Here is an 18438-nt window from a genome sequence, read left to right as displayed (position 1 = left end):
ATTGAGAATACAGTCCACGTCTTGGGTGTGTGTGGTGTGGGTACTGTCTCTCACCTGGCATCAACAGCACTTTCCACAGTCAGTGGAGTGTAGATCTTGTCCCTCATTGTCTCCTGTGGAGAAGAGGTTTTGATAACACAGCGGTCATTAAGGCAACACATGTTATGTAGAGAAGAGGATGGTGAACTATTTCAGCATCATGACACCTACTTCATAATCTAAATGCACTCAAATCTCCTTTTGTCTTGTTGGTTATGAAGTTTTACTTGTAATCCTTCACCTCCTCAAAGCCTTATAATTTATTTCAAATATTTTATTGCTTAATGTTTACAAGTAAATATAGAAAGTCCATACACCCTCTATGTTGCCTTATCAGACCTTTTCTCAGGACTGTGTGGGCCTGTGCGGATTCAGCTTGACTGACAGGTGCCTCGCTCTGCTGATAATAAAATAATAAACTGAATAATGGCTGAATTCTGTTGAGCTGCTTCAGTTTTCTGGGTCCTGGCATTTATTTGTCTTTGACTCTTTTGTCCTCTCCTTTGCCTCCTATCTTTTCTACTCCCCACCCTTCTCTTTCTACTACTGTCTTATTCATTGACATGAGTATCTGGGACTTGGGGTCCAATCAGATAAAGAATGTTTTGTGGCTTAAGCTTAAGTTTTGTGGCCTAAATGCACTTGATCATCACACACACACACACACACACACACACACACACACTTCATTCAGCCATAGGAAATTCTTGGGTACAACTCTTCCTCTCTCCTGTTACATAGGAGCCACCTTTGTAATTAGAAATTCAATTACACAAAAGGCTCTTTGCATAGCATATAAGAGCCTGTGTGCATGGAAAACATATGGTGTACCAGTCTAATGTGATGTATTCGTCGGGATGAGTGGATCTGCTCCTTCTTTTAAACCGGACCTTAAAACAGGATGCTTAAAAATCATCAGGGAAAAAAGTGATTTGTCAAGAGGACATTTAATGTGGATGACAGAAAAAAAGATTTTTCCTAGGATTTGCACTTGTTGGCTTATACGATGTAAATGGAACAAGTGGGAGAATACAGTGAACATTGAACTGGGTTATTGTACCAGATTCTTTTGCCAGTTTCTTTGGGTTTTTGGTGTTCGAGCCACTTATGCCAGCAGGGTAGATCAGTCCGAAGCAAAGAGGAGCAATGCAGCTTAGAGAGCTCTGGATGGGAGAATGACATCTCTTCTGCTTATTTAACACAGCTGACAATGACCGGGAGAGAGAAAGTAATCTAGTGAAGCCAAATATCTACAAAGGTTTTTTTCTGATTGTTGGTGTTTTCAAGTGAGTTCTGGACTTCAACTGTTGGCTGGTAGGACTCTGAGGATTTCAGGAGATTTAATATAGAGACAACAAGTGGCACCGGCTCCTTCCTTTGTTTTTCTTATGTGACTAAAGCTGCAGTGTGGAATATTTGTCTCCCCCTTCTGGCAGTGAAAATAATTACACAAACAGCACTCCTAAAGGAGTAAAAGCCACACCAATGGTAATTTGTGTTTGTTCTTGGTGTGTATTATTTTTATTTATTTATTTTTTTTTATGTGGAGCATCAGAAAATTTTCTTGGCCGCTTCCTAGATTTTTTCCACCGTACTCCAAGTTGCTCTAATTTACTAATGGTTGCTCCCCTCTTCAAGCCCTGGCAAACCAGTCATTGCTGATTTATGTAAAATGTATTGCTACAGGTGATCCAGTGCGTCGCCACAGAAACCAGATTTAAAACACTGGATTGTGTGAACTCACTTGGCAAAGACTTGAATGTAAAGAACGTTTATTTATATGTAAAAGTCCAACATTCCAGCTTTAGGGGATCAATCAAACAACAGCTACATGGATCAGAATTAATCATATGGAAATCTAGACATAATTATGCTCCAGTAAATTTGAGCAAAAAAAAAATCTCTATCTTTGGACAAAGAAAGCATGATTCATATTTGTGTAATTCTATGAGAAAACAGAATTATTAAAAACTGAAATAGCAACAAACAACATAACTGCAAAGCCCTCAAGGCACAGTGCACTCACTACTGGTGAGTGTAGCTATTTATAAGAGTAATACCATCCACAATGACAGACTGCAAACAAAAGGATGCCTACATTGCCTCCAAAATAGTCAACAGTAATTGCACAAATACTGTGTGTCTATTTATGTCTGCATACTACATATGTACAGGATTGTACCTGTGTGCATTCATGCTTGTTTGTGTGTTGTCAAGAGTGTAAGAAATATGTCCAAATAATCTAATAATCTGATTCTGTTACCACATAGAAACTGATCTGCACCATGGATAACGGACACTCCGCTCTACATGAGGTCAGCTGTGATTTGAGATTTGACCAGCAGGAGGTCAGAGTTTAAGACATCTGACTCATACAGGAACAGGAAACTTAAACGTCCAAGACGCAATGTAGAATGAAAGATGTCAGTATATCAATATAGATGAGAGTAAAGTTAAGGCTCATTATCCTCAGTTTTAAAAAATAAGTAATTTTTCTGTTGTAACATGCTATCCAGATCTGCTAGTTACTTTAGCTTAGTAGTGGCAAGGTGAATGCCCATAACAAGAGGTATAGCCCTGGGCCCATGGCTGGCACCCATACACAGTCCAACCATGTACTAGGTTTATACCCAGTTTGTTTGGAAAAAGTCTCTAAATCTAGCAACAAATGCGCTACGTTGGTATCACTCTGCCAGATCATTTTGAAAGAGGCAGTCAGTCAGTCCAGTAGCTGGCCCCACTGTTGCAGTCCAGCCAAAAAACAACAGGACAACAGGCATTAAAGCTTATCCAAACAAAGAGCACTGACCTTCATCAACCACTGATTCATACTTTTTAAAATGAACAACAAATGAGAAAAGCAGGAACCTTTTCATTTTGCTGTCTCCTGTTGCCCACTTTTTTCTGTTCCCACTGATTGAGTTTGTCCTTGGAGTGTTAGACACCTGTTGTCAAACATATCCCAAAACTAATCTTAGCTAGACCAAGAAACAAACAATACACCTTCCACCTGCATGCAGAAACTATGGATCTATGAATTTCTCTATTTCTCTTGCTCTGACTATCATTCCCCAGTGGAAGAGAAGTATGAGGTGCGACAGTGAATTATCAACCTGTTACATACAGTACGGATGGTTAATTATAAACAGGAGAGCAGTCAATAGACGATAATATCCCACAAACCTCTGGTGTATAAGAGTTGTCAGCTTGCATAGAAAAAGTCCACCAGAGGAAGTCAGCAGAACAAGACAACCACACAAGGAGATTGGTGACAGCAGCCTGCCTCTTTCTTGTCTTTCTTTCTTTCACTCAGTGTGGGAACAACAGGTGTGTTTCCTTTGTGTCTGGGTAAACGACACTGGGAGCCATACAATGGCTTTAACGTCAGTACATATGTGTGTGTGTAAGCAAGAGGGAGAGACACTGGCGTACTGTCATGTTGGCTGCCTGTCACCATTTGGTCAAACTTGACTGACAACACAATAAATAATCATCCATCACAGGAATCACATGATTTCAACCTTCAACACTTTTGGTTTTTAAGCAGTCAATGAAAACATGATTCTCACATTGTTCTTAGTGTAAATATAAACACACAGATACAGATATATTAATGTACATGCACATAAAACACTTAAATACTGACTGTGACTTTGTAGGTGATGGCTTTCTGTAGTCCTTCTGGTGAGATCTGCAGCAGCTCTGCCACCACTCTGATCTCCTGAGCACTCACCACTGATGCCACCTCCTGGCCATCAGCCTGCAGTGCAGCAGGGAAAGGAAAAACAAACTGAAAAACAGAAAAATGACTTTCCTTTTTTTCTCTTGAAAATCACCATGTTCTCAATAAGAAACTGCATAATAAATCCATGGAACTAAAATCTACAAATCAAGTCAGGAATCATGGTGCATTTATGGACTTGGACCTAAATATCAACAGCCACTTGATGACAAGTACAACATCAGCCTATTAGCACCTTAAAAACAGAGCAAGAATTAAAGGACAAGATACAGAAAAAACTTGTTTTCATACATTTATTTTCAGCAGGCTAGACTATTATAATGGTGTCCTCATAGATCTTAGTAAAAAATCAGCCAGACAGCTGGAGCTCATCCAGAATGCTGCTGCCAGAGACCTCACTAACACCAGGAAAGCACATCACCACGGTCCTTAAATCACTGTGCTGGCAAAGGATAGATTTCTAAAATCCAACTACTTGTCTATAAAACACTAAATGGGGACCTCAGGCCTAAATACATATCTGATTTATTTGTATGTTATGAAGCATCCAGAGCCCTCAGGTCATCTGGGACAGAGTTCCCAGAATCCAAATCATGCAAGGTGAAGCAGCTTTTAGTTTCTATGTTCCCCACCTGTAAAAGAAGCTTCCTGACTCTGCTAAAACTGTCAGCTCATTTAAATTGAGGCTTAAATCATCGTTGTTTGTGTCATCTTACCAATAAATTACAAATGTAACCTCAATGTAACCCTCTTCTTTTCTTTAACAATTTATTGTCTGGTTTTTATTGTTTTTAAATAAATTTTTATGTCTTGTTTTTGTTTTATTTTAAATGTCCGACTGGTGCTATATAAATAAACTTGCCTTGTCAGAAAGATGAAGAAAGATCATGAATGAAATAATACCTCATGTCTCTGAAAGTAGACATTGCCCAGGTGCAGTATAGAAGAGAGAACTCTAAAGATGGCCGACTGATCATCGGGGGTAAAGTGAAGGATCTCCATGGCGGCAAGCAGACGCAGGAAGTCTTCTCCATCTTTCTTTCCTGTTATTCCACAATCCCCACCCTGAGAGTGAGAGAGAGAGAGAGACAGAGAGAGAGAGAGTGCAAGGTAGTCAGAAGTGAAGATTTAATTACAATATGTGATGTACCTCTTGATCTGAGTGGCTCCATCTCCACATGACACTCCTGAAAAGTCTTTCTCACAAACAGGGAAGATATCATGCTCCACTGTGTCTTCTACCTGGTTGAGGTAATAGTAGGTCTCCGCCTCTTGCAGATAGAAAGCCTGTTTCTGCTGTGGGGGAAGACCTGCCAGCATCTCATAGAAGATGTGATAGTTTCTCTCATCTTTGGCCTGAAGCAGAAAGTACACATTCACCTCAACACTTCAATATACATTAAAAAGTACAACATATAAAGTGTCATCTTGTGTCTGTGTGTCTGTATGTGTCACCTGGAAGACGATACGGGACTTTTCCAACAGATACTGAGAGGTTATGGCACCACTGATCACACCACTGGAGACAGAGAGAGTGAAGGTGGGGGGGGTCAAAAACATCAGCAGGATTAGATTAAAGGAGAGATGGAGGGAGATGGGAAAACAGAACCTTTGTGTATTTATTTCATACTCACTCCTCTAGAAAGACCTCTATGTATTTCCCAAAGCGACTTGAATTATCGTTGCGCACAGTTTTGGCATTTCCAAAAGATTCCAGCAGAGGAGCTGCCTCAAGTATCTACCACATATCCAAACATACAGTAAATCAACAACCTTTGGCAGGAGGGGAGCAAAAAATAGGTAACATGACAGAAACTGCAGCCTTTTAGCACTATTATTTAAATCTGACGGTCTCTGTAGCATCAAACACAATCAAACCTTTAAAACCTATTTGAGCTGAAAAATTTGAGAACTTAAATCCTTGTCAGTCAAGTTGTGCACAGATTGTATAAGAGAAAGAAAATTCACAAAACAAACAAAACATCTGGAATGAATATTGTCACACACCACAGCAAAACACAGCAACCTGCTATTCTTATGGCCATAAGTGAAGATGAGTTGTAAAATGTAAAGCACAAGTCATGCAGGGAACCCCACTACCTCAATCTGCACCCGGGGAGAGCATCAGAGAGACAGACAAACATTACAAAGACACAAAGAGGTATAAGTCATGCTTCAAGGTACAAATGTGTGTTTGTGTACCCAAATCTGCTGGCAGTGTGTGTGTGTGTGTGTGTGTGTGTCTGTGTCTGTGTGTGTGTGTGTGTGTGTGTACCTGTTGCACAAGATTGTATTTGTGATGTATTGCTGCTAGGTAGCGAAGGACTAGCTTGGTGGCCTCGGTTTTCCCCGAACCGCTCTCCCCACTGAAACACAGTAGCACACATTCACTGGACAGAGGTAACAGCCAAGTAACAGACTCAGTGATTTAAACCGCTAATATATAATAAATTGTTCCAGGGCTCTGCTGAAGTGATCACAGCTTTTTTCTTTGCATCTCGGATATGCAAAGAAGATTTGAATATTAGAAGCAATGGAAGATCAGTGTAAGAAAAAACTGCCCTGTTATCAGTTTCATGGCAATGCATTTTTCCACTAATCCAATGGGTTTTTTTTTTTTTAATCATAACAAGTGGGAGAATTTTCTCAGACAATTCCTCAGCATTTAATCCTTCAGTATGTCTGCAAATTTGAAAATCACCAAATTAGGGCAGTGATGTTTTGAACCCTTTATTGATATTGTAAAATTTTATTGGTAAAACAGCAAAATAAGGACATTTCATGACATTTCTGATTCACATACTAACGATAAGATCAACCAGAAGCATGAAATAAACTACTACTATTTTTAAGTGTTACAAGAACACTAAAGTGTCACTTTATCATGCACACCTCTACAATCTCACGTAATTCAGTAGAACTATTCAGCCATAATGTCTAGTTTTATGATGCCTACTAATATAGAGAAGTTAATAAAATTAGATGTTTTAGCACTGGGGTCATAGTTAGTAATGGTGTTTTAATGGATTATATTGAGAGTCACTGAGTGTAGAGTGAACAGAAAATCTCTAAATTACTGTATGTGTGGTTATTAAGTGGTTGGCAGAACAGACAAGCATCACAGCTACAGACAATTAGCCCTCGACAAGTGGTTAATGTTTTTCCTGATTCAGACCAAATCATAAAACAACAGAGAAAAATTGTTATTTTAGAGACGACGATGGCAGACCACTGTTCTACTATCCACATCTACACATACTTGTTTTTGGATTGCCTCATGACAAACCTAGTGCCAATACTTCGTACTGTTTAATACTGGGCAGGATGAACTTTCTCAATTTGCATACTAGCCTGCAAAAGTGTGACAATCCATTTGCTAAAAGTTACAATACAGTTATTTAAATGGCAGAGTCAAGGCTCTCCAAAGCCAAAGTGTGAACATTATCCGCACTTTGAGCAGCACTACACCCGGCTTTTATTAATCACTTAGAGTGTGCATGATCCTTCTCACTGCCGCATGTGGCGTGTTTGCCTTAATTGACTAAGTGATGTGAGACCAGGCTAATCTTGCATTAGGCAAGGCCTCAATTCCACTTTTGCGTTAAACCACCTGAAACGCTCTACCACACACACACTCACACGTCCTGTGCTGCCAACAGCTTAATGCTAAATACCACCATTATGTAAGCTTGGCCGAATGGGGGGTGAAGGTGTGTGTGTGTGTGTGTGTGTGTTTACGGACACCAGCACCTTGACCACATTCCAGCATAAGGTTTCAGCTAACGGGCTGGTTAGCTAAAAACCGGGCCATTACTGGTCACTGAACACCAGACCTCAGTTACCCCATAACACGCACTCAGTGACACACACACACAAACACAGGGTCCACACACATGCACTCGGACCCACACACACACATCTGAAACATAACCTGTTCCTGGCCCAGACCTGGCTGGGCTTTCCTTACAGGTGTCTCCTTCCGAACACGGCTAGAGTGTTCCAGGTGTGTGTGATTGTGTGAATGTATTGATGTATTTGTGTATTGTGTATGATTTAAAAGTGTGTAGAGGTACAGTATGTGAGTTCATGCTTACATCTGAGTTTGATGTAAATGTATTTTTTGTCTCAAAATGTAAGCTTTTGTCTGGTTACTTCTTGAGGAGTTTTGACATAGAGTAGGTCTGTCTGTGAGAGACTCTGTCTTAAGTTTGCTGGCCAGTAAACCACAGACAGACACTCATGAATTTACAAACACTAATCCAGCTGGAGTTGGAAACCTTACTGTCCAAGAAGCCTTGTGAACATTTTGTACAACAAAGTTAAACCGTTACAAAACCTTAGAAGCCCACAATTTACAAAGCAGCTCCAACTCATACTTCAGTGTAGCTACAGTGGACGAAAACAGTATGTGGAAAAGGGAGAAACAATTCGGTATTTTGGAAAGGAAATGAGAAATAAATTACACTCCAAGTATTTCTGTAAATAGTGGAGATCTACATGGTACAGCACTGGGAAACAAAACAGTAAAAATGGTCTTAACAACCTTTTTCTAGTTGTGTAGTTAAAGGGTCAAAGGAGAAGAACAGTCGACACTTCACTGTGTAATCTAAAGAGTTGACATCATAATTATAATGGTCTTAGTGTAATATTAAAGATGTTATTTATGTTGGCTGGGAGCAAAATTTCAGCCCTGTTTATTTCAAATAATGCTGTGAAGAAGAAGACAAATATGACATAAGTAAATCTTTGGAGTGTGGATGTAGCTCACATACGTACCCAGTATTTACAAAAATATGTGTAAATTACCTCAACTTCCCTCTAATATACCCACTTGTTTCCTCCTTGTTATCCACAGCCTTGTTTTCTTACCTACATTTAAGTACCAGTAAGAATCAGTAAGTGGACTGTATTATTAAGTGGTACCAAAATTTAGAATGAACTTCAGTGAACTTTTATGTGTGATTTAACGTTGCCCGGAAAGTGATTATTGTGAATGAAGATTATAGATTCAGCCTCTTACCTGATTATTATGACCTGGTTGTGTTTGGCATCCATCATTTTGGAGTAAGCAGTGTTTGCTATGGCAAACAAATGCCTGAAGAAAAGAAGAAAGAGTAGTTCCAAAAAGATGTCAGATACTTAAATAGATCACAGCAATGACCTCAAACTCTCTGTGTCAAAATATTATTGATCCATTCTTTCCATCCTCATGTCTTTTGTTTTTACTAAAATTCCTATTTACCCTTTCCCAACTTAATTATTTACCAGCACCATTCTATTCTTTACTGCATCCTTTACTTATAACATATCAGTTAACCACACAAACCACACAAATAGAAATATTCTGTTCTGCTTTAAAATACAAGGGTAATGACAATTCTAGCGTTCAGTTTGTTTGTTTTCAGTTTACTGTCTCTGCAATTTGAGAGTGAACATGACTTACGGAGGGCTCTCTCCCAGAGCATGACCCTTGTACAGCAGCACCATGTCCGTGCCATAGATGTTGTACATCTTATAGGGGTTCACAGACACCAGAATACTACCTATGTATGTCTGAAGCCAACAAAAAATTAAGGGATTAAGAAGAAGCTCATAATAATCGGATCTGAGTTTAGATAGTTACCTATATGATTTGATGTTCAGATACTTACATAAATGAGCTCTCTCTCAAACCTTTTCCTGATGTTCAGCAGAACAGCCCCTTCATGCATCTCCCTGGTCAGAGGCAATAATGCAGAGTTACTAAAGGATGTTATGGAACAGTACAACTCATACCACCACCCTGACCTTTTCTGCATGTTTGAGCAGAAAACCAACTGAATTCACATCTGGCCTTTCGTTAAAAAGGACTTCGCCCATCCCCTTGATCATTCTTTAGTCATGTCCCACCACTAGACAAAACACCTTTCAGTTTCCAGAAGTAATCCACAATTGTCATGGCTTTGAATCTTTAAATCTATTATTATTGGTGCACATTTCCCACAGAGCACACTGCAGTACCATTTTTTGAGTTTCCATACTCTGATATGACTGAAATACACTGAGTGCAGTTTATTACTTCAAATCCTGATGGAGTACTTGGATCTGACTTTTTTTTGTGTGTGTGTGTTTTACTGTTGCACTTTCCCCTTGTAGGGCTCTCCCAGACAAACATAACTCATGTGGGATTTTTTTTTACTTACTCTAGCTGTGTCATATCCTCCACTCCATCTTCCTCTCTTTGCTCTCGGTGAGTAATGGTGGGCAGGCTTCTGATTGAGTACATCTTAAACACATACAGTGCATACACTCAGAAACAAGGACGTGATACAGGTACATAGGCCATCGGATAATGGATACATGCATAAATACAGGCACCCATTCATTCACAATCAAGTGTTGATTCTCCTTTTTTAACTATTCCAAGGTTTATTCTTACCACAGCCCCTGTTTGCCTGCCCCTCACTGAAGAAACATTTTACACAGTTTATCTTATTTGTTCATTGTGCCCTAGTCATGTTCTGCTCTTTCAAAAACTATCAACACATCCCCTAATAAGTTTACATTAGTCCCCCTTCTGAAAATCTACATGTGTGCCAGGTTTTCACCCTAACATTACACTTGCAACTGCATGATTATACCATAAAGAAACACTAAACAGTCTTACAGGAAAGAGCCCAATGTTAACTATTGCGCCTACTTGTAGTGTGAGTCATTAAAAACTTTTACCTTGTCAAACCAGTTCCCCTGTGGTTCCCCCTCCCTGCTGAGATTCCACTCCCCTGGTTCATGCCCCACATGTCCCTGTCCCATCAAGCTGTGGGGGTCCAGCAGCTCCCCGTCTTTATACATGGACCACTTATTGAGGTTCTGTACTGTCCCATGAGGTAGAACCCTCTCTGCGTCCCACACATCCACATCTTGCTGCAGTCCCAATCCTTCAACTCCAGAGCCATGTGCCCAGTGCTGTTCAGGGCCGGATCCCTGGACCTGGGGTGATACTACAGCATATGAGGAGGGGAGGCGGAAAGAGGCCCCTCTTAGGTGAGGGTTCTGGAGGGCACCAGAGAGGTCAAGCGAGCGAGGTTCTGGAGTCTTTGGGGCACCAAGCCGTGTCATGATATTGCCATCAGGGAGACGGTACTTTGCCCCACGAAGGTTTGGGTTCTTCGATAAAGCATTAGACAGGTCAAGTGTTTGGGATGCTGAAGAGGCCTGAGAATGCATCATCAGAGTTCCATCTGGCAAACGATAGGTGGCAGAGCGCAGGTTCTGGTTGCGGAGAGCATTGGAAAGGTCAAGAGAGCGTGGCTCAGTGGTATCAGCAGAACCAGGCTGCCTCAATAGTGATGTGTTTGGGAGTCTGTAGGAGGCCCCCCGGAGGCTGGTATTTAGCAAGGCACCAGAAAGGACAGGACCAGAGGAGGCAGAGGAGGAAGCTTGAGTTTGGTTCCTTGAAAACAGTGAAGATCCTTCTGGGAGTTGGAATTTTGCTTTATGCAGGTTAGCATTCATAAGGGCACTAGATAGCCCTGGTGATGATATTGCATGTTCAGCATTCTGAGTTTCCTCTCCTGGACGTGTCAGAATTGAACCATCTGGTAGTCGATAAGAGGCCTTACGAACATTAGCATTGAGAAGAGCTGAGGAGAGCATGGGGGAGGAAGGGGTGACGGGCTCAGCAGCTGGCTCATTTCTTGTAACCAAACTGCCATCTGGCAGACGGTATGTGGCTTTACGTACACTGGGGTTCAAAAGTGCAGAGGAAAGCATAGGTGAGGAAGGGGAGGGTGCAGGTGTGGGCTCTGTTCTGGTTACAAGAGTGCCATCAGGCAAACGATATGTGGCCTGTCTCAAACTGGGAGTGAACAAGGCAGAGGACAGCATTGGGGAGGATAGTGGTGATGGACCTGAGGAAGGTTCAGTTGGTTCAGTTCTGGTGACCAATGAGCCATCAGGTAGTTGATAGGTGGCCTGTCGTAGGCTTGGGTTCTGTAGGGCATTGGAAAGCATCAAGGGTGACAGCCTCCCACCACCACTAACACCACCTCCTGCATCAGTGGTAACTGAAGGCTCAACAGAGCCGCGTGGCATTGTCAAAGTGCTGCCTGGAAACCTGAACATGGATCCCTGGATTTGGGAGGTCCGGAGGCCACCTGAGAAGAGTGGGGATGAACCTCTGATAGTCCTTTGTTGAGGTGTAGGGGGAGGAGGAGCAGGTGAGGCAGAAGGCATGGGAGAAAGGTGTCGCTGAAGTGGTGAGGCAAAGGAAGCATTACGTAGCTGGGAGGTAAGCATAGCGGACGACAAGTGTGGGGAGGAGGGTAGAGAGGATGTATGAGGGGCCTCAGCCTGAGGGGGTGAGAGAACTGTTGTATAAAGGTTGGCATTGCGTTGTAGAGGAGATGAGTAGGAGGCACTGCGCAGGCGGGAGTTCTGCATCAAAGCACTGGATAAACCAAAAGTGGCATGGGGGCCCACCTCCTGGCTTACCTGTACTTCAGCTGATATCTGTCCTTGCCCACCAGGTATAGGGGAAGTGCTTCTCTGCAAAGATGTTGTGTTACTGGTATTCTGCAGATAAGGGTTCTGGAGCGTGCGTCCTAGATAAGGTGACGTGGGTGCTGGTTGAGGGAGGTTTTGAGCATAGACTCCATGCTGTGTTTGGGGGGAGGTTGGTCTCTGTAAAGGAGAAGAGTAAGCAGTGGTGGAGTAAGGAATGGAAGATGGACCAGGAGAAGGATGAAAGGGAGGACCTACAACCTGAGGGTTTGGTAAAGCATTGGTAAGCATTGGGGATGGGCCTGGTTCCATCATTGTGTAGTCATATTGAGTGATACTCTGAGATGATGGGAGAATGCCAGGAAGAACACTGGGCTGAAGTGCTGAAGGTTGAAAAGATGTTGGTCCGAGACTCTGGGAGCTCATAGCCCTGTGGGGCAAGGGGGAGGGAGGTTGAGACAGATAGTGCATGGGAGAGGCTGAACGGGAGGGCAGAGGAGATGGATGCTGCAGTGGTTGTGGAGATGGAGGCCTACTCTGCAACCTACGCACTGATATCTGGGAAGAGAGAGGGCCACTCTGTTTCAAAGAAGGCTGTGGTGAGACAGGAGGCCCTGGAGGATGCGCCCTGAATGACTGCCTAGATTGAAGAGAGGGCTGGTTTCTGGGCATACGGACTAGTGGCTGCCCCCTACCGACAGGTCTATGGAAGCCTCCTTGGGGAGTACCAATTCGCTTTGACTCTCTTAACCCTGTAGGCCGGGACCCTGTCCTGGCTAACATGGGTGTTCTGGCTATGCCCCCTATCTGTCCTGAGGGAGAGGCTGGGCCACTATGGATAGAGGACCTGAATGGAGCTACATGCTGAGTGACAGGTGCTCCATGTCTACTGCGTCTCTGTAAGTATGGGTTTGCTGGAGAGGGTTTTACAGCCCCCATGGGCACATGACTTCTACTTCCTACACTTCCTCTCAGCCTGCGAGTAGAGGACCGGGTGGGGAGGTTGCGACTGGTGATACGTGATGAGGAAGGAGAAGGAGGACGATGGGGAGAGGTGGGACGGAAGGTTTGGGGGGGAGACTGAGATCTCTCTGGTAGAGGGGGGCTCCGTCTTTGTGGGGATGGTAGGGGAGGAGAGGGGGAATGCCTCATCTTGGATGTTTGTTTTCTACCTTTGAACAAGTGTGGTCTGGTAGATGGCAAAGGCATCGCATCTGGAGGGGGATGCTGTCTGAAAGAGAGTCTTGGGGAAGGTGGTGTGCTTGCTCTCTTCCGCAATGATCCACGGGGTGAAGCTAGGGGGCTAGAAAGTGGGGATTGGGGTCGGACAGTTGATGGACCCCTGCGCAACCCAGTTCCCCCCTTCCCTCTTACCAGGGATGGTTGAGCCCTAGCTGGCATCCCTCTCCTGTGGTGTGGTGGAGAAGCAGGTGGACTGGTTGGTCTCCGTCTGTCAAGTGGGGAAGTTGGCCTTTGGCCTGCCACTGAGGCCCGGTGTGTAAGCCCTTTTCTATGTAAATGAGGGGAGAGATGGGGGTCTGGCTGGATGCCTGTTTGGAAGGTCAAATGTTGTGAGAGGTGGGGTGAAAGAGGTGACATTGCCCTCACTGATCCTGGCCTCAATGACAGCTGTGGGGATGGAAGGGGACTCAATCGTCGCATTGGCCTAGGTGAGGCCACTGGTGAATGCATTGGTGAACGCATCAGTGGGGGCATCGGTGGCTGTTTTGGTGTGACCAGTGGTGACATATACCCCATCTGGAACATTTGTGGGTCTTGGGGGAGGGATGGTTGGTAAACTTGGGGGCCCAGTTGTGGTGGTAGGGGAGATGGAGGCAAGTAGCTGGGAGAAACAATGAGAGGAGGGTGAGTAGGCTGAGGGAAAGGGATGTGCTCTTGTTGAATGATCATAGCTGTTGGCAAGGGGGCTTGTATAGGAGGGATTGGGGTTTGCTGTTGGTTCATGACAGTAGAGTAATGGGATTGCGAAGGAAGGTATGTGGGGAAGGGCTGCTCATATTGTATATCTGAAATCATTTCCAGATTGTTGAGGGCAAGAGCTGGGGAAGGAGAGGGACACATTTGGGAGGATGGTTGAGAATGAACAGGAGGAGGTGGCAGGGTTTCCACCTCTAGTCTGTCCTTTCCAAATAGCCTAACCTGGGGCCTGGGGACCCTAAACTGCTCAGCTGAAAATGGTTCAGCTAGAGGGTAAGACAGCTGCTCCTGTCCATATAGCTGCCCTGTCTCAACTGGATCCAGCCCAGCATCCATACAGAAAGGTTGCTGATAGGGGTTGTACATAGCAGCAGGGTCTGTATATCCCAGCACTGTGTTGTTATATAAGCCTGACACAACATCATAACCACTACTCATCATGCCATATTGGCCTGACATCCCATAGTCATTACCCATATTATGGTCAAAGTAATCTCCATACAGTTCAGGGTCATATGAGTCATAGAAACCATACATGGCATCACCATAGTAACCATATGGCTCCAGTGCATACAGCATTCCATCTTCACCATAGTAATACTCCATCCCTTCATCCTCATAGTAATCTTCATACTCATCATCGTAATAACCATAAGGGTAACCCAAGTCATCTTCATAGTAAAACTCATCATCGTAATAGAAGTTGCCCTCATCATCATAGTAACCATATTCATCTTCCCACTCCTCATCATCATAGTAATCCACTTCCTCTTCATAAGGGCTGTATGGGTCATAGGTCATGGGTTGTCTCAGGAAGCCTCTCGGTCTCCACCTGTCTTGGTAATCTTCTTCATATCCATACTCATCATCATCATACTCATAGGCCTCATTGTAATAATGTGTCTGTCTCCCTCTAGTGTCCCTGTTAGCAAATGACAGACGCTTTCGCCCCTGTCCTCCTGCTCGTGCCCCCAATCGACCTTGAGCCTTAGTAGTCAGGAACCTCCCTGTCAGCCAGTTAGTTGCTGCAGCAATCCTTCCTAACATCCAACTTTTAGTCTTAAACTCTGGTCCTACTTTCTTTTTCCCAAACATGCCTTTGAACTTCCCTCCCAATCCCTTTGCTTCTGTTGCCATTTTTCCCTTCCCCTCTAAGCTGGACAGATTTAATGTCTTTTTAGGAGGTGTGGTTTCTTTGACAGTATCATTTTTTTTATTAAACATGCTGAAGCCAGACAGACCTGGCTTTTTGTCAGCGATAGCTGATTTAGCCCCAAACCCAGAAAAAAGCTTGTTGGTGCCTAGAAGTGGTTTACCATCCGCTGGGGGCTTCTTTTTCTTGGAGAGTCGAAGGAAGAGACGGGAGGTGCTTTTAAGGTTTCTCTTTGGTTTTGCCTTTTCTGGTTGCTGTTGTTTAGAGGCCAAACTAAAAGGAGATGCTTTTCCTGTGAGACCTGTGAGGGCTTTGGAGGCTCCTTTGAGTTGAGACTTGGCATCTGCTGTCTTCTGTGCTTTTGCTGCACCTATGTTCTTTTTCTGTCCTTCTGCAGCAAAGCCCATCATGGCCTTAGACGCTCCTTTGATGTGGACATCACTCATCTTTTTCAGGTTTACTGCACCCATTCCTTTCTTCACCTGGGGCTTCCCCTTCTCTTGGTCCACCTCTGGTGACTGTTTAGGGGGAGGTTTAAAGCCCTTCATAGCCATGGCCTTGGAAGCACCTTTCAAAGCTGCTTTCCCTTTACCTTTATCCAGCTGTGCTGGCTTCTTGGTAACTATTTCCTCCTCGGTCTCATCGCCCTCTTCTTCCTCACTCCTCACCTCTTCTTCCTCCTCCTCTGACCCCTCCTCTGACTCGCTGACAGGTTTCTTTCCCTTTCCCTTCTTCCCATCATCCTTCCCTTTCCCCTTAGCTGGTGGCTCCTCTGCCTTTTTCCCCCCTTTCTTATCATCTTTTCCTCCCTTCTTTGGCTCCTCTGTCTTGCCTTTCTTTGCAGCTGATTTTGGGTCACCTTTTTTAGGTGGCATGTTGTCTCCTAACTCAAATCATTCTAAACAAGATAAGAAAGGACAAGTTTCGAAAATGTGCTAATGCAAGTCAGTATCAATGTCAATGTTGATATGCAGTCTTGAAATAATCCAAGTAGTAGCAACATCCTCTCATTCCCATTTCTTTTTTACGTTTTCTCTCCTTTTTCCTCCCTCTGATCCATCCCGGTGACACCCTAGAATTACAAACTCTGTCCCAAGTCAGTTCTATAATGCACAGTGAAACAAAAACAAACCACAGGCCTTCAAAATACGATCTAGTAATGGAGTCGGAATCTCAGCCATCAGTGCTTGCTCGCATTACAGTACGTCTTCAATCCTCAGCAAAAGAGCTGTTGTCTCTGTGTGTGTAAAAAGAGGTGGACACCTGTCTGGGAGTGTTCAATTTTCAAAAGCAGGTGCTTATTGAATCTAAAATGTTTTATGAAAAAACATAATCTTACGGATTACAGTGTCCCTCAGTTTTATCCATTATCCGTTAGACTTTTTCACTTCGTCCTTAAAAATGTAGTATCCACCATAACAAAAACTTTTCTAATTCCCAGCCTTGAACCTCTTCATAGATTTGTAAGTAACTGCCCGGGGTCGTACATTGAATAAAAGACCCTGCTATCCCAGTGACAGAGTCTGTGTAGTCCTTTGTGTTCCTCCCATTGTTAGTGCGTCCTGTGAGTCCAGCAGTGAATCCTCATCTTGGCCGCCGTGCCAACTTTGGCAGGATGTCCCCCCAACAAGGAGAACCGATGAGTGTGCGTTGGTGCGAGTCTTGGCCTTCAGGGGTGTCCTCTTCTTTGTCTGAGAGTGAGTGTGTATGTGTGCTGTATTTGTGGTTGTATCCTCCCACATCCACGTCAGCTTGCCTTTGTGACCTCCTGCAACCTTCTGCATGTCTCTCTGGTTACTGCGACTTCATCCATTGCCACGTTTGCCTCAGCTTGAGGCCTCCCCATATCCTCAGCACATGTCTACACACATATGAGCATATGTATTGTATGTCTGTGTGTGTGTGTGTGTGTGCATTTGCATCAGAGTGAGTGCATCTTAGGTTATAATTGCAAAAGGCACCTTAATGTCCCAGCTATACTGCCACGGGGTAACCCTATCTGCACGCTCGCTCCTGTATGAATAATGCAGACTGGCTGAGCTGTTGCTAAACTGTGTCTGAGAGGCGAAGCCACGCACAACCAAAACACACACACACACATACACACACAGACCCCTAGCAGCAGCAGGGATCACAGCTGAGAGTGATGATGTTAAAAGATACAGTTTATAGTTTATTTTTAACTGTTATACGACTCAGTGTTACATTTCATTCATTCACAGCAACCTTCCACTTAAGTCATCACATAAATCAAAAACCACTCACCAGAATTTATATATTAGAGGCTGATTTAGAGGGATTAAAAATAATTAAAAAGCACCAGTCTTTTCATGCCATTTTCTTCATCTAGATACTGCGAAGATCTTCTAAATGTTCAGTTTTTTTAATGACCCTATAAAGGCCATTAGGCATAATTCACTCATACTATGCTTCTAAATTTTAATATTAATGGCTGTCATTTAACAACTACGAGATCCATTGGAATTACGCTTAATTAATATAAACCTTGTCATTATTGTTGTCATCACTGTGGCTGTTTGTTATACTTGCCTGTCTAAAAAGAAAACACACACATACATTCCATTTGCATACATCTCAGCCCCATCAGTAAAAGATGTGACATGGAGTTGCGGGTGTGAGGTGTGATGGTATTACAGGATTGATGATGCTGATGTAAGTTCATTGGGGATGGTGTGATGTTAGCTCATTGCTGATGCTACTAATGCTGATTCTTTGATGATGGGCTGATATTCCAGGAGGTCATCTCAGTGGCAGATATGAATGATTAAAGACCTGCCCTGTGTTCTGCCTACGCAGCATGGATAAAACATTCATCGCAGGCTGCTCTAAATATATCACAAAGGGTCAACCCTGCCCTGGCCTGCTCTCCAACCAATATATTATACATATGGGCTAGAATCAGGGGTTAACAGCCAGACACCACGGGCAGATGGAAGATAGAAGGCAAAAGGCAAAGCAAAGAAAAACAAACTTGAGCTTTTTCTAATAACTGTAAGATAAACACTCAGACATTGAATGTAGGCATTTAAAGACATTGATCTTCATGAAAATAGCAGATTATATC

The 18438-nt window shown here is 43.4% G+C and overlaps 2 protein-coding genes across 4 annotated transcripts in view; both read right to left on the bottom strand.

The window, feature by feature from the left end:
• Positions 1–18438, bottom strand: part of myo15aa (myosin XVAa) — a 52508-nt gene that overhangs the window by 26952 nt on the left and 7118 nt on the right. For all 3 annotated transcript variants that reach the window (XM_071474194.1, XM_071474193.1, XM_071474195.1), the window contains exons 2-12: positions 9964–10046; positions 9433–9496; positions 9225–9334; positions 8802–8876; positions 6057–6147; positions 5416–5519; positions 5237–5300; positions 5024–5137; positions 4685–4846; positions 3686–3799; positions 55–113 (exon numbers count right to left, since the gene is read on the bottom strand). In XM_071474194.1, the coding sequence (XP_071330295.1) occupies positions 55–113; positions 3686–3799; positions 4685–4846; positions 5024–5137; positions 5237–5300; positions 5416–5519; positions 6057–6147; positions 8802–8876; positions 9225–9334; positions 9433–9496; positions 9964–10046 (1040 nt within the window). The remainder of the gene's footprint in view (positions 1–54; positions 114–3685; positions 3800–4684; positions 4847–5023; positions 5138–5236; positions 5301–5415; positions 5520–6056; positions 6148–8801; positions 8877–9224; positions 9335–9432; positions 9497–9963; positions 10047–18438) is intronic.
• Positions 10061–18150, bottom strand: LOC139618340 (serine/arginine repetitive matrix protein 2-like). Its single transcript, XM_071474196.1, has one exon. It carries the CDS (start codon positions 16226–16228, stop codon positions 10457–10459), a length of 5772 nt encoding a protein of 1923 aa, XP_071330297.1. The 5' UTR covers positions 16229–18150; the 3' UTR covers positions 10061–10456.

This window comes from Trachinotus anak, unplaced genomic scaffold (genome assembly GCF_046630095.1).
Source record: "Trachinotus anak isolate AG129_WGS33_773 ecotype Australia unplaced genomic scaffold, CSIRO_AGI_Tana_v1 ptg000003l, whole genome shotgun sequence".
NCBI lineage: Eukaryota > Metazoa > Chordata > Actinopteri > Carangiformes > Carangidae > Trachinotus > Trachinotus anak.
Note: the sequence above shows the minus strand (reverse complement) of the source record. Positions and strands in the feature narration are given on the sequence as shown.